General features: G+C 31.3%; 1 protein-coding gene and 1 long non-coding RNA gene across 2 annotated transcripts; one reads left to right on the top strand and one right to left on the bottom strand.

Annotated features, from left to right (window-relative positions):
* Window positions 1–786: 786 nt before the first annotated feature.
* LOC112515776 (protein DETOXIFICATION 2-like) lies at window positions 787–3,888 on the bottom strand. Its single transcript, XM_025122703.1, has 7 exons — window positions 3,648–3,888; window positions 2,179–2,723; window positions 2,015–2,101; window positions 1,878–1,934; window positions 1,570–1,808; window positions 1,084–1,289; window positions 787–995 (listed from the first exon to the last, which is right to left on the bottom strand). Exons 1-7 carry the CDS (start codon window positions 3,879–3,881, stop codon window positions 942–944), a joined length of 1,422 nt encoding a protein of 473 aa, XP_024978471.1. The 5' UTR covers window positions 3,882–3,888; the 3' UTR covers window positions 787–941.
* An 8,287-nt stretch (window positions 3,889–12,175) lies between these two features.
* LOC112515094 lies at window positions 12,176–15,351 on the top strand. Its single transcript, XR_003069491.1, has 4 exons — window positions 12,176–12,190; window positions 12,277–12,317; window positions 14,688–14,713; window positions 15,276–15,351. It is a non-coding gene; the product is annotated as an uncharacterized LOC112515094 (long non-coding RNA).
* Window positions 15,352–16,437: the final 1,086 nt, after the last annotated feature.

The raw sequence follows: 16,437 nt of genomic DNA, 5'->3' as shown, positions 1-16,437 counted from the left end.
CGTAAGTTTAGTCGTATTATAATTTTATGTATGTTCATGTTATGATTTTGATTGCATTATAATTTTATCTATTGGGTTATAAAGATTTGAAGTCTTTAAGTTTGGTATGTGATTTATTACATATCGTATGGTTAGTTCGGTCCATTCACTATTGTGTTTTTAAAGTCAAGGTACGTGTTGAAGATGAAAAATAGTACATGTACATCATCCTTTGAAGGAGACATATCTTTATGTAGAGTATTTTTTATTCTTAAATTTGTATCAGATTCCTTAATATTTCTGTCGTTATTATTACTCATTTTATTTAGTTTTACAATTTTATTACTAAACAAATCTCTCTCTCAATATATATGTGTGTGTATATTAAATTTTCTCTAACTATATTTTATTTAACTTTTTCGAATTATTTGAATATGATTTGTTGATGATTCTATTAACAGTTAATATATATTTATATAGACAATCATCAGATCATTAATCAAAATACTCATACTATCGCGCAACGCGCGGTTCCCATACTAGTTAATTATAAAATATAAACAGGATGAACGAGTTTGTCCATATTTATTTTTACATTGCACATGTCCGCCCCATTAATTTTAACGAACAAACCCAGGTCCGTCCATTTTCTCGATAATGGTTGTTCAAGTCCATATTTCTAGCGGACGGGATGACCCAGGTCTAAGGGTCGTCCCGCCCATGAACAACTCTAACAAATGTGTAACGAAACTTATAATTCGTTGGTCCTAGTAATAATCGGTACAATGTGTCGATTCATAAAGAAAAGAAGTGGTATGAAATGAAAAAATTAAAATTAAAATGTTCTCCTATTTTATTCAAAACCGTATTTGATCTTTAAAATGGTTAAATTAAGTCTACTGTCACATACACTTGAACCGTTAGTAAAAAGGGGCTTTAATAGATCACGATATATGTTTCTATCATTCCTCATCAATGAACCCTGCTTCAAACAAACGTTCTCTTGCCTTTGTCGCCTGAAATACCCGAAATGAACGACCATTACCGTTTGATGGTCTAACACGGTTTTAAAATGAAAATAAATTTGTGGGTCGAGTTAAGAACCTGTTTTTCCCAATTAGTCACACATGTTACGAGAGTAAGTAGAACGCATTGCACGACTGATCCGATCGTTAGTCCACTCCACAGTCCTTGACCGTTTAGGTGCACCACAAAACCAAGGACCAGAGCCATAGGGATTCCAACGATATAATATGACCCAAGATTAATGTAAGCTCCGATATGTTGCCACCCAGTCCCTCTCGCGACCCCTGTTTAAAGAAAAAAGCAACATTCATGAGGGAGCTTGTTACAATTTTTTTTATTAACCTGGATATCCAACGTTATGCGAGCCGACTAATTCCAGGATGACCACCTGCTTTGCAGATAGCCCGGCATCACCGCATTTGAACCTCCGTGGCCACAAGGGGGTTTTTATTCCTTGTTGGATTACTTTTGACGTTTGGAGCCAAGCTTAAACCAATCAGGCACCACCCTTATGGTTGCTTGTTACAATTTTGAAGTCTGAATAGAAAGAATTGTTATAAGAACCTTGAAGAATGGCTGCTATTGTGTCTGCAAATATCGAGAAACAGAGAAGAAGAGTGATGTCGCTAACATAATCGACTAAATCCTTCTCATTGCCAAATGCGTAACCTAGAACAGAACGAGCACAGAAAAGAGTAGTGCTTGCTAAGATCACTTCGACTGCTCCAAGAACGGATACAACCAAGATAGCCGTTTTTGCAGCCTTAGGATTCCGAGCTCCTAATTCGTTGGCGACTCGTGTGCTACAAAAGGGCACGTTTTAATTTGGGATGGTTGAGTTAGGCAAAATATGAAACAGGTTGAGAGCAAACCATGCAGCAGCCCCAAGTGAGTAAGGTATGTAGTAATGTAAGGCACCAACTGTTAGACTGTTGCAAAAGATGATAAATTAGTCCAAGATTCTTAAAAATCGTCGCAATTTTTATCAGTTTCTTAGAAAGAAGATTACCATATTGAGAGAACCGAAGTTTCTAACTGAGGATTTGGCAAGAGCCCAGATAGCAAAACAACGATCTCATACGACCACCATTCAAGACTACACAATAAAAGTAAAATCAACATAGTACACGTTAAAAGAAACATCCATATTCCAAAAATCATCAGGGATTTTACCAAACCATGATAGCAGATGGGACGGCGAAACGAAAGAACTCCTTGATGCTTGGTAATACATCTCCTGAATATATAACACGAGTATTTTCACAACATTCTGATCGGTACACATAAACCCCCAAAAGAATTGCATTCAAGGTGTAAGAGATTCCGATGGCTAACGCTGCTCCAGCACCCCCAAATCCCAACCAGAACACGAGAAACCAACATATGGGTACATGAACAACGAGTATGATGACTGAGCTCCAAAGCATTGGCAACAATATACTTTGCGACTGGAGGTAGCGCATGAGCAATTGGAGAATGGCATAAGGAAAAAGGGCAGGAATGAGCCAGACTGAGAATTTACGAGCTTCAGCTGAAATCAAAGGATCTTGGCCAAGAACAATTAGGAGTTTGTCGATGTAGATCCACAAGATCGAAATGGGTAAACAGACGAATAGGAGACAGATAATGGCGCCATAGGTGTAGGTCCCAACCTTCTGGTACTGCCCTGCTCCATAAGCTTGCCCACATAAAGTTTCTAACGCACCTGCCATACCAAACTGTTTACGGGATATTTAGTCTTACCTCAAGGCCGTCTTTGGTATGCAGCATGTTTGGACAAAAAACACAGGAACAAAATGAGACTATTTTTAAATTTCATAGGATAAAACTTGATTGTTTTTGTTCCACTAAAAAAAATAGAACAAAATAGGACTAAATATCAATTGACTATATTACCTTGTTTTCAATAAAAAACCGAATTACCATAGCCTCCTTCGTTGAACCGTCTCTTCCACAATTAATAAAAAATAATTAATTATATAATTATTATAAAAAATAATTAGTTATATATTTCCAAAAATGCCCACACGGTCTATGTTTTTGTGTAGTTTTTTATGCTTCTCCTTCCATTCTCTTCGAATATTACACAAAAATTACATAAAAACCAGTTTCCATAAATCATATAATCTTTCAAAAACATAATTTGCATTTCAGCAAACATTTCTTCACATAAACCTGTTTCAATGCAAGTTTGGAATTTTTTTTGATATAAAATAACATTGAACAACATTTAAGGGTAATATGATCATTTTAACAGTTTTGTTCCGTTTTGTCCTAATCGTACCAAACATGGGACAGACAATTAGTCATGTTCCGTCCCATCCAATCTGATATGCGTACCAAATACTACCTAAACGCTTACCGGGTCTTAAGAACTTACCATCAATTCATTTTAATAACCGAAAATGTTACCCGATAATATAAGTGGTGGTGATGACTCCTACCGATAAACGTAAACATTTATCCGGTAACGCTAGCTAATTATTTTGTAACAAGAAGCTGGCATATATACCAGTTTATTAATTACTCTATATATTATTTTCAAAATATAAATGTAATTTTATTTTATTTTAAATACAAAAAAAAATTAATGGAAATCTTGTTGGGTAAAAGAAAAAGGGAAATGAAAAAGAGGAGATTACAAGAAGACTGAAGCCAGTGACGTTGGTGAGCGAGGTAGCAACGGAGGTGCCGGCGAGTTCCAGTTCACCGAGTTGACCAACCATCGACATTGGCACCACCCGCAATAGGTTTTGTGACACCGTCACTACCATCATCGGCAACGCTATGTAACAAGTTTTCTTCACCTCCTCCACCAATACAACCTCCCATCTCTGACGCGCCTCCGCCGTCGACAACAACCCCTCCTCCGTCATCTCTCACTCTCTCTCCCTCTTTTCTGATAGAACGATGACTCGTTTGTTTATAGTCTATAGACCCCAATAAAAAACAAAGGGTTATTCTATCTCCACCTTCTACAATCTCCATTGCTTTTTCTACCCTCTCCTATATAAAATAATAAAAATATATATTTTTTAATTTTCAGTTTTAATCCTTCAATTTTTATAATATTTTTTTTTATTATATTTTTTATGTTTTTAATTTTAATTTTTAATATATATTATAATTATATAAATTAATTAAATTTAACTATACTATCTTATTAAACAAATTTAGCAAAAGTTTTAAAATACTAAATGACCAAAATACACTTTATATTCACTTTTTCACCCCCTCCTCTCCTCACATACACTCATCCTCTCACAACCGATTTTTTTAAAATTATAATTACCCCTATAATTAATTTATTTATTTATTTTACGTCTTTTACTTTTAAATGTTTTATTTTAAACTTTTATCAAATTAACATACATAATTGTATATCATTTAAAACATATTTAAAAAATAAAATTTATTTTAACAAGTTACACTATTATAATCGTCTCGTTAATACCTTCGAAATAAGTCCAATATTGAATAATTTTTTTATTTAATTATATTATTATATATTATATATATTGTGAAAAAATATTTTTGATATTTACTATTTATACTTTTATAGTTATTTATTTATATATATACTATATATTTTGGGGTTAGGCTGTCCAAATTACATTGTATAATATGTTTTGAATTAATATGTTCTTGAGTTTTTTTTGAAATATATATATATATATATATATACATGTATTAATTCAACCTTAATCTGAGTTTCTGGACAAGAAAGAGGGTAAGCAGTTGAAATTTCATTCTAAAACCCATATTTTTTTTGTCTTTTCATGGCTTATGATCTGTCAAATTTGTAGTTTTCTTTATTGGTTTTGAGTGTTTATCTTAAAACTCAAGTTTCTCTTGTTGTAAATCGAATACATTTGTGAAGTCGTTTAAATATGTTGGATTTTAAATATATTAGATTTTAAATTGTCATACAAATTTTTTTATCGATAGTCTGTAATTGGAACTATAACTCTTATTTATTCAAATTATATTAATATGTAAAGACCAAGTGTAACATATATCATCGTTAAATCTTATCTTATAAAACCAGTAGAACTTCAAAATTGTTAAAATCCATGGCTCTCGCCGCATTGCGCGGGTACACAACTAGTTATCTTATTAAGCAAATTTAGGAAAAGTCTTAAAATCTTAAAATACTAAATGACCAAAATATCTTTTATACCCACTTTTTTCACTTTTTCACCCCTCCTCTTCTCATATACACTCACCCCTTCACATACACTCACCCTCTCACAACCCATTTTTTTTAAATTATAATTTTAAATTTACATTTTATACCCATATAATTAATTAATTAATTTACTTTACGTTCTTTACTTTTAAATATTTCATTTTAAATCTTTATCAAATTAACATACATAATCGTATATCAATTAAAATATATATAAAAAATACATTTTTATTTTAAACAAGTTACACCATTATAATCGTCTCGTTAATACCTTCGAAATGAGTCTAATATTGAATAGATTTTTTTACATAATTATATTATTATATATTATATATAATGTGAAAAAATATTTTTAATATTTACGATTTATACTTTTATAGTTATTTGTTTATATATATACTATATATTTTGGGGTTAGGCTGTCCAAATTGCACTGTATAATATGTTTTGAATTAATATGTTATTGGGTTTTTTTGAAATATATATATACATGTATTAATTCAACCTTAATCTGAGTTTCTGGACAAGAAAGAGGGTAAGCAGTTGAAATTTCATTCTAAAACCCATATTTTTTTNATATATATACATGTATTAATTCAACCTTAATCTGAGTTTCTGGACAAGAAAGAGGGTAAGCAGTTGAAATTTCATTCTAAAACCCATATTTTTTTGTCTTTTCATGGCTTATGATGTGTCAAATTTGTAGTTGTCTTTATTGGTTTTGAGTGTTTATCTTAAAACTCAAGTTTCTTGGTTCTTTGCTCTTGATGTAAATTGAATACATTTGTGGAGTCGTTTAAATATGTTGGATTTTAAATATATTGAATTTTAAACTGTCATACAATTTTTTCATCGATAGTCTGTAATTGGAACCATAACTCTTATTTATTAAAATTGTATTAATATGTAAAGACCAAGTGTAACATATATCATCGTTAAATCTTATCTTATAAAACCAGTGAAACTTCAAAATCGTTAAAATTCATGACTTCCGCCGCATTGCGCGGGTACACAACTAGTATTATTATTGATTAATAAGGTATTAATATTCTTTTAATAATTATAAAAATTAATTAAATTTACATTATTATTAATTAACTAGAAAGGTACCCACACAATGTAGCGAAATACATCTTGATTTTAATGTTTCATTTTATTTCTTTTTTTATGTCAATCGATGTCGGTTTTATGTGGTTTTGAGAAGAAAAAAATAATGTTTTTATTTTTGAATAAAATATAAATATAAAGATATTATAAAAAATTAAAAAATAATAATAATTAATATTAGTATCAAACTAACTATTTAAATTTTCTTTTTTTATGTGTGTGTTTTTTTAATTCAAAATTTTATTGCTTTAATAATATAATTTTTTAAAAGATAATGATAAAGTATTTTGTTAGAAATCAATGATTATCCTAATTTTTTTAGATTTTTTATATTTAAAATGAGATATTTATCTTCTATTCAATTATGTTTATCTGCAGTTAGTTACATGAATTCAAACATGAAGTTTTAATAAGTTGTACTGTTGGGTCAGCAGACTCGGTGTTCCCTCGGCAGGTCAAATCCTCGTCCTTAAACCCACCGCTCCTGTAGCAATGCAGGAGCATCCCACATCGGTGAGGCTAGGGAGTCTTCTCTTCCTTATAAGRAAGTGRGAGTCTTCTCCTACCAGTGACGCGTTTTAGAAAGCAAAACCGTGAGGGGTTGTTGCCGTGCGGGGAAACCCCGGGGCAGCCCAGAGCGGACAATATCACGTGGGCGGCTCCCTAGTGCAGTTACCGGTCCAACATGTACTTACTTATAATTTACTTGTAATTTGAAATTTTAAGTAATATGCAGCAATAAACAGTACTTCATGCATAAAAAATAGTTACTAAGAGTTTTTGTCAAATGTTTTATAATATAGTATTAAGTACTAAGAATACGTGTTCTTCTGGTAATTATATAAATTAATTAATTATATATTATTAATTAATAAAGTATTAAAAATACGTATTTTTAAATTTTATATTTGTATATGATTTTTTTATATACACTTTATACCTTTATAAATAATAGAAGAATACTCGCACAATTCAGTGATATACATTTTTTTTACTATTTTTTTATATCCTTGTTATATTTATATTATTATGGTCATATAATTAAAAATATAAAAAAATTAATATTAGTCTATTTTGAAGGTATTGACGAAACGATTATAATAGTGTAATTTGTTAAAATAAAAATATATTTTTAACGTATTTCAGTTTAATCTACAATTGTATGTTAATGTGATAAAAGTGTAAAACGAAAAATGAAAAAGTAAGGGATGTACTCAAAAATTAAATAAATATAATGGTATAAAGTGTAAGTGATAAAAATATTCTTTTGTAATATATATCATATAATAATATAATATAAATCAAAAAATATTCAATATTAATAAATTTTGAAGGTATTGAGGAGACAATTTATAATAGTATAACTTGTTAAAATAAAAATATATTTTTTAAATTAATATACAATTATATATGTTAATGTGATAAGGGTGTAAATGAAAAATGAAAAACAAAGGGACATACCATAAATTACATAATCAACTATAAGAGTATAAAGTATAAGTGTTAAAAAATATTTTTTTCGTAGTAATATATGATATAATAATATAATTAAATAAAAAAAATTAATATTAGACTTATTTTGAAGGTATTGACAAGACGATTATAATGATGTAACTTATTAAAATTCAACGTATTTTTTTTAACGTATTTTAGTTAATATATAATTATGTATCTTAATGTGATAAGGGTATAAAACAAAAAATAGAAAAAACAAAACTATAAAAATAAATTAATTAAGTAACTACAGAATATGAAGTATAATTTAAAATTTAACAAGTATATTAAAAAAAATAAGTATGTAAGATGAATAAAGGGTATGAAAATGGTTCATGAGAGGCTAATTTAGTTGTTAGATCTAATTTTAATTAATATAAAATTATGTATTTTAATGTGATAATAGTGTAAAAATAAATGATGTATCATAAATTAAATAAATAACTATAAAAGTATAAAACGTAAATGTTAAAAATATTTTTTCACAGTATATTAATATATAATAATTAATTAATTATAAGGGTATAAAATATAAATTTTAAAATTATAGGAGTATAAAATGTAAATTTTAAAATTATAGGGGTGAGTATCCGAGGAGGAAGGGGTGGGGATATCAACCCCAAAAACAATGATATATATATATATATGTATATATATGTATATATATATATATGTGTATAGATGAATGATCGTTTGATAACGAGAGTTAAAGTGAGAAATGTAAAAAGAGATCTAGACACTTGACCACCTGTAATTTTAAATCCACCTATAAATCGTGTTTGATACAAGAATTGATCTGTGTATCTCATTCTAATGTGATATTTTCTTATGTTTCTAATTTTACCTTTCCTTCTCATTCAAACTCAACTCTATGTGTGTATATATATATATATATATATATATATATATATATATATATATATAATATAAATTAACAAATAACAACTCATGGATGATAGATGAGATATATATATATATATATATATATAGACTTGAGATTATGTGAAATTAATAGTTTTTCGTGAGACCCGTAAAACCAATTCTCAACCCTTGAATTAGATCTACAATCGTCAGATCTGAACATTCACAAACGCCACAAGACTTCTCAATAATTACAAAATTGTCACCGTGCAACTTTAGACCATTAGATCATATGTTTATAAAGTTGATCAATGAACATAAATTGGTCTTACAGGTCTCACGAAAAACCCTTGGTCTCACGTACCTAACCCTATATATATATAACATGTGTTTATGTTCTTTGTATTAAATATGATGATTAAAATAAAAGATAGAAAGATAAGGAACATACTAGTCCATTCATTCGTTATCATATTCTTTAAAATATTACCAATGTATTTTTGTCATTCTCCAATGACAATTGATAAATATTCTGGCTAGAAATAGGGTGTTCAAAAAACCGATCAATCTAACCCAACTCAACGTGAAATAACTTAATCTGAAGCAATCCGATGTCTAATCGAGTTGTAAAATTTTCAAACTGTAGGTATTAGGTTGATATTGGGTTACTATTATTTGAACCCAACCCAACTCGATATCCTTTTATTTTTTGGATTTAATATGATCGTTGAATTTCTATTAATATATATATTAGACAATTACACTGTCACGTATGCTCTTCATATACACATATTTTCAATTTATTCACATCTCTATATAACTCATTCGTATATATGTTCAGTAACTGTGGACATATGTATATATATTGAGAAAGTTAACTGAATGTGATATACGTAAAAAGTATGGATAAGTTGTATCAAATGATTGATGATGAAAAGAAATTATGAGTAGAAAAATAACATATTCAAGGTTATAAGAATATTTTAAGGTACCAAAAATATCAACCCGACCAACCCGTACGGTTTGGGTTGAATTGGGTTGCACTTTGGTTTGAGTTAGGTTAAAAAAATTCAAACCGCAAACATTGGGTTAAGTTGTTCAAATGTCTTCAATCCGATCAACTCAACCCATGAGCACCCCTAATTAGAACCGGTCTTTTGATATATGTAAATGTTGTAATAAATTAAGGGGTTGTTTTGTTTATTTTTTATTAAGTCATCCATGTTTTAAACTGTTTATATAGATTTAGTTGTATGGATGAATTTTTCTAATTTATTGTCAAATTATTAATGTTAAATAAACAGTCCAAATTAATTAAAAAGAATTAAATTACGTTAATATTTGTTTTTAGAGTTACAAATAGCATTTTCAGCAAAAGTTCATCACATTATTTATTGGTAATATTTTTCCAGATCCATAAATGGAGCCACAGAAACCGCAAAAACCATAATGGCAGAATTTTATTTGGAATTAAACTTAAAGGGTAAACTTGAGATTAAAAATCGTGAAGGTATCATTTAATTATATAATAGAGACTTGAAATCACGTGATATCCGTTTGTTTTCGTGAAACCTGTAACACCATTTTTTTATACTTGACATTTCATAGCAAAACACTGTAAATGTTGTGAAGGTTCGGATTTTTTTTATCTTCACAATGTTTTGTTGTGAAGTTTCAAAGGTACCAATCATACAAATTAAATCAATACAAATTAAACAACACATTTTGGTAACGAAGGAGACTCGTTTCCATCGATCTTACTGAAACACAAAGTAGGCCATTTATCATTGTTACCGAGTATCACCCCAGATCCAGGTCCTAGCGTCTAACTCCTTTCGAGTTTCCACCATAATACTCAAGGTCTTAGAGCTCGATCCTACACGAGTTCATCTCTGCAATACCCCTGATCTTAATTCTACTCTTACACAATAGAGTTACACCTTCAAAGCCAATGGTCCTTGACTCCTTGGGGCCGACTCCACACGAGTTCATCCCTGCAACATCCTCAATGACTTAGTGTCAACTCTATTAGGTCTAAGCTTAAACAAACAAGGGTCCAGATGCCAGAAGTCCGACTCATCAAGAGATCACCTCCACAACACCCACGGTCTCAGAGCTTGACTCATAAGAGTTCATCTCCTCAATATCGACATTGTCTTGAAGTTCAACCCTACACGGGTTCCTCCACCGTACTGACACAACCACGATGCTTACTCAAGCACTGGTCTTAAAGTGAGAACATCAAAACTTCTTACTTATCAAAACGACTAACTCACACGTCTATGGGTCCATTGCATTACGGTCTAAATTACATGACTCCATATAAAATGACTAACGCATTCAGAACATATAGTTTTCAAATAAATATGTTATAAATGCAATATAGTAATTTAAACAGGACATGGTTCACAATATACGTTTACCCAATATAGATATATAGTAAAGTTTAGATATCCGCTACAAGAATGGATATTTTAAGGAATATTTTTAAGTATCTATATCTATACTATCTTATAATGCATTTGGCTAAAACTCTTAAAAACAATCTCTATTGCTAATGGTACAACCTATTAAAGCCATCCCTAAACCCTAAACGGTTTCATCCTCATCCTATTTCATCACCAACAGAAACGACTTCATCCCTATCCGATTTCATCGCCAACAGATATTGAAGAATACGGATTTCATCCCTAACAGATTTTCTAAGAATACTGATTCGATTTAATCTCGAACCATTTGTAGATATAACCCCCCCCCCTTCCCCTTAGGGCCTCAATCTCCCCGTCGAATCTCCTACGTCGTTTTCTCTCTCTTTCTGGTCGTCATCGACAATGAACAGTGGACTAGGACTCTTCTCCGATATCGGCAAGAAAGCCAAAGGTGCGTTTCCAACTTTGATCTTCTTCTACGCATTGAATTCTCTAAATGATCGAAATATATATGCATACGACTTTGGATTTAGTTTATGTGAGCAATTTTCTATATGTTGTTGGTTATGTGTAGATCTGCTAACAAGGGACTACCTATCGGATCAGAAGTTTTCTCTTTCAATGACCAGTGTTACCGGAGTTGTATGTATCGATTGCACTTTTTTTTCTATCATTATCCTTGATTCTGCGATTTTGTGAGATGTGGCTTATGGATTTGAGCTATTCTTTAGGGATTTTTTAGTTGCTAAGAACAAATCACTAATATTTTAGATTTGTTGAATAGAAACTACTAATATCTTCATCCATCGATTCTTCATATGAGAATGGGAGTTTAGGACAAAAGTAATTGATATTTGGTTGTGCTTTCTCAGGGGAACAGATGCAAAACCAGGAAGCTTGTTTAGGACAAAAGTTATTGTAGCATGTGCTGATGGTGTAAAATAACCTTTTTCACATTAATTGTATTATCATCTAGCTTATAGATTAATATTTTCATTCCATTGGTTCATAGCTTGAAGGTGAAAATCATGTTGAAATGGTTCTTGTTATGACTGTGGAACTTGGATTTGGTGGGCAGAAGTTCATGCTAGATATAATGAATAAGGTACATAGGTGTGTTTGCGGGAACTTTGCTAACATCTTCATTTGCGATTTTTAATTGATTTCTATTATCCTTCCGTTTTGTTTTAGGTGTGCATGCTGAGAGAGAAGTCCCAAAACTTGATATAGAGGTTAGTTGTTCAATAACTTATATTTTTATGTATTTATATGCTTTAAGATCACATATGTTCATACTTCTTCAATTCTTCACCAAGCTCTTCTACATTTATCATTTCTATGAACAAGTCATATTTCATGCCTACATTTTTTCTTTTGTCATTTTTTCATTATGAGGACATGGGTTTAATTTAAAGTACCTTTTGTCTTGCTCTATATTTGAATCGCTGACTGATACAAATAATTTTAATATTCAAAATATTTGATTACATAATTTTGTGTTGGTTTGTAACGTTCCTAACAACCTTATTTTATGCACTCTCCTGGCAACATGGTTGCATTACCAAACCACAAATTCCTATCCGAGTTGAGGATGTTTCCAAGATCTAATTTCCAGTGCAGTTATTTATATGGAGTATTTGCATAACCCATTTGCCTTAAGTTTGCCAACACTCTGTGTTGCACACTTACACATATACCTTTGTGCTAATGTTTGATCTTAAATGCAAAAGCCTCTATATTTATAAATATCATCACATCTGCTATTAGTTGCCTCTATTACTATGTTTCACCATTTATGTAATCTGAATTGATCAAATGCAATAGCTATGATGTAAAACTGGAAACTTGTAGCAAGCAACCTACTGTATTAACATACATGAAAATGTAAATTGATAAAAGTATTAGTTAGTAGATTAGTATGAGAACCTACTTGCTTGTGGAGAAGACCTAACATGATATAGATGGCCATTTCAGCACATGAAGCAACATTTCCTGTTTCCCCACTAGGAATTCTTGCAACTTTAATTCCATGGTTTGTAGCAGCAGCTACATCAATACCTTCATTAAAAGATTGAAAAAGAATTGAATTCATAGAAGTAGTTGGACTTCTTAGAGTGCTCGGAGGTCAGAAATTTTAGTTCTACAGTTCAGTACACAAAGATTAAGCAAATGGACAATGACCTTCTAAGCCAACACCATATTGCATTATGAGCTTCATCCGAGTTGCACGAGCAATAACATCTGAATTAAGCCGCATGCTTTTCACCACACATATATCATAGTTGCCAATAAGATCAGGTATATTAGCAAATGGAAGATCATCAACCTATGAAATAAGAGATACAGAAGTTCATCAGATTAAGCAATTCTGAAGTCCTGTTTGCCATCTATTATTATTTCATCAATTAAAAAACCTGGATAGATAGACAGTTCTGCAAGTATTCTTTGGTGTAGTTATGTGAAGCTGCAAAATGAGGTCCACAAAAAAGAATCTGGGTGTTAGCCTTGCCATCCTCACACATATTTCGTTTGTTGATATCCCAAAATAACATGCACCAAGAAAAATACAGTTAGCTAAAATCTACAATATGAACAGAGAATTTTATGATTGTTTGTTATTAATAAGACAAATTGTTGGTTTTCCCTTTGAATGCATTAAGAATGGGAGATTATTTTGAAATAAAAAATATTAACAAAAATGAGAAAATCCACCATTCTGGAGAAGCCATAAGCCCATAATCATGGACTTGTAAATAACTATGTACCTTCAGAAAGTTATACAAAGGTGGAGTGAAAAAGGAGTGCAAATGTAGAAGACGTTTTCACAGGACCAAATGTTTGCAAATCTAACATCATATATACTGAATCTCTGAAAAATAGTGTATTTTCTTGAAAAAAGCTTATGCTTCTAAGCAATTTAACAAAGCTCAATAGTGTTTAGAGAGAATTTAAAAGAGCTGGACTTGCTTTATTGCAATTTCACATCTTGAAGTCTTTGGAGATAACAAGCTGATTGTTTATTTACTTAGAAGATTGTGTTGTTTTAGAACAATCTTTGTGGAGCAAATTTCTATTTGGTCACCATGTGGGTCTGATCTGGTATTCAAAGTTGTCTTTTAACTATGTACATTCCTAAACTTTAATTAACTTTTGAGAGGCTATTATATATACTGCTAATTCCCCATGCCTCCCTATCTCTCTCTCTTTCTTAACGTGTGCTTTACAAGCACATGATTAGTGCTATTGCTTTTGATGGTTCATGCAATGAATGCTTCAGAGTTTGGCCTTGATGTTGAAGACTATATCTTATTGGTGAGTGGCTGAAGTTCGGTGTTTTTTACTGGGCAAACATGTGGCAACAAACAAACTCGCCATCATTGTTTTGCCTATAATCAACTCTTACCAATTATGCACTCTCTCAGAAAAGGGGAAGAATTTGGTCAGTTATTGTTGCCATAGGTTTGTTCTTTTTCATTTTACTGTCTATTGGATTGATTTCAAAGTGTAGGGATCATGCAAGTTTTCCCCTTGCTACATACGTACTTTAGTTTGCTGTATAACTTGTATATGTTGCAATTTTACTAATCTACTTTCTTTTGCAGGAATTTGCTTTATGTCTAATGAGTTGGTAAGAATTTCACATTTTATCCCTATAGTGTTGCTACTTCATTTTCAGTATAGTAGCCTCTCATCTGAATAGTAGGATTCTAAATGCAGATGGTTTTGTGATATGTTTATAAGCATTTTTACCAATCTGCATGTGGCCTTATGACCTGATGCATGTGACATCATTTCTGAAGCTTCCACGAGACTGAGTGACTGTTTGTTTTTCTTTTTTGTTTTCATTAAGCCTTGTGTGAATTAGACATTTATCTGGAATAAAGGTGAAATGAACAACTGTTAGGGACCGTTTACCAAACGGGTAAGCGCTTACCAAGTCACATTACCTTACCAGATGAATATGGTAAGGACCAAAAATCTTACCCGCTAAGTCCAAGATTGAATAGCCCTGCTATGTGTGTATGCATAGAATGCTTGTTGCATATTATCAAGATGCTTGTATCATCTAAGCCATATCAATCTGAAGAAGTAACATTTCATCTCTTGGTAAGATTGCATTTAGTTTCGTTTGAATTTGGTTTTGAATCTACATATCAAATTGGTTTTTTTTATTGTGGATGGCTCTACAGGACTGAAACTCATCTATCGGTAGAACCGAATTAATTGTTCACGTGATTCATATGATTGTTCCACACTCGATTCAAGGTAATTAATTGATCTTTCTGTTAATAGTTCTTGCACATTTTGTGCAAAGCATGTATTTGGTGCTGGGAAGGTTTTGCTCCCATTTGACCTTATTTGATAGTGTGATTTATTTAAGGCTTAGCTTTCATTCTTGCACGTTCTCTTGATAGTGTGATTTATTTAAAGAATTTGACCTCATTTGAACTCATTCCCTTCTTCGTTTGAACCATATACACATGTGAATCAACAGTCAAGTTCTGTCCATTCCCCTCTTGATAGTGTGATTTTATTACCAAGTTCTGTCTCATGTAGCCTAAGCTGGCTGACTAATTTGAGCGTAAGCTAAACCAGTGARCTGTACTTATTTGCCAAAATAGGTACAATTTTTATGTTTATCAAAGACCAACATAGGAGTTCCTACAATCTTTCTTTTTCTTTGCATTGCATCATAGGAAACAGCAAGCAAAACAACCTATGTGATAATGTAGTAGGTGTTTTCAAATAAAAAATTATAGTCTATCAACACGTTATCATATGCAACAATTTACCTGGTAAGCGCTTACCAGGTAAGAGTCGTCACCATCACTTATTGGGTAAGACTCTTCATCTTCATTGTTGCTCTTACTGGATAAGATTCTCAACCCTTGCCATGTTCATCCAGTAAGGTAAATGACACAGTGATTACCAATATGATTTTACATTTCTGCATATCATTTATCATGTATGAATTCCTGCATACCCTTTTCACCATTAAAGCTTATGTTGAATTCAAATCTATTGAAGCTTTATGATATGATTTTGATTTTACCCTGTTAGCCTTGGTACTGTAAACTTCATAAATATCATGTTCTAGGAATAGGATAATGTGATAACTTAGGTTTCTTATCTCAATACATTGTGTCAGGTGTGTCCTAAGATACAACCTTCTTGAATCTTAATCCTTAATCTAGGTGGCTGAATTATACATGAGATTCTGATGGGGATGTCATTAAAAGGTCTATTGGGAAACAGTTAAGCTCTTCGATTACACTGTCTTTGAATTTGGATGACAACTTTTTTGATAAAGCAAGAAGGGCCCTTAATGGACTGTTTGGTTATTATTGCACT

This window comes from Cynara cardunculus (assembly GCF_001531365.2).
Source record: "Cynara cardunculus var. scolymus isolate 2C chromosome LG 7, CcrdV1, whole genome shotgun sequence".
In the NCBI taxonomy this organism is placed as follows: domain Eukaryota; kingdom Viridiplantae; phylum Streptophyta; class Magnoliopsida; order Asterales; family Asteraceae; genus Cynara; species Cynara cardunculus.
Note: the sequence above shows the minus strand (reverse complement) of the source record. Positions and strands in the feature narration are given on the sequence as shown.

Coding starts and splice junctions, on each gene's coding strand:
- LOC112515776 (XM_025122703.1), bottom strand. CDS start 3,881: ATGACGGAGGAGGGGTTGTTGTCGACGGCGGAGGCGCGTCAGAGATGG. Junction 2,724..3,647: donor TCACTGGCTTCAGTCTTCTT/GTAATCTCCTCT, acceptor TCCCGTAAACAG/TTTGGTATGGCAGGTGCGTT. Junction 1,290..1,569: donor AATAGCAGCCATTCTTCAAG/GTTCTTATAACA, acceptor TTCTTTAAACAG/GGGTCGCGAGAGGGACTGGG.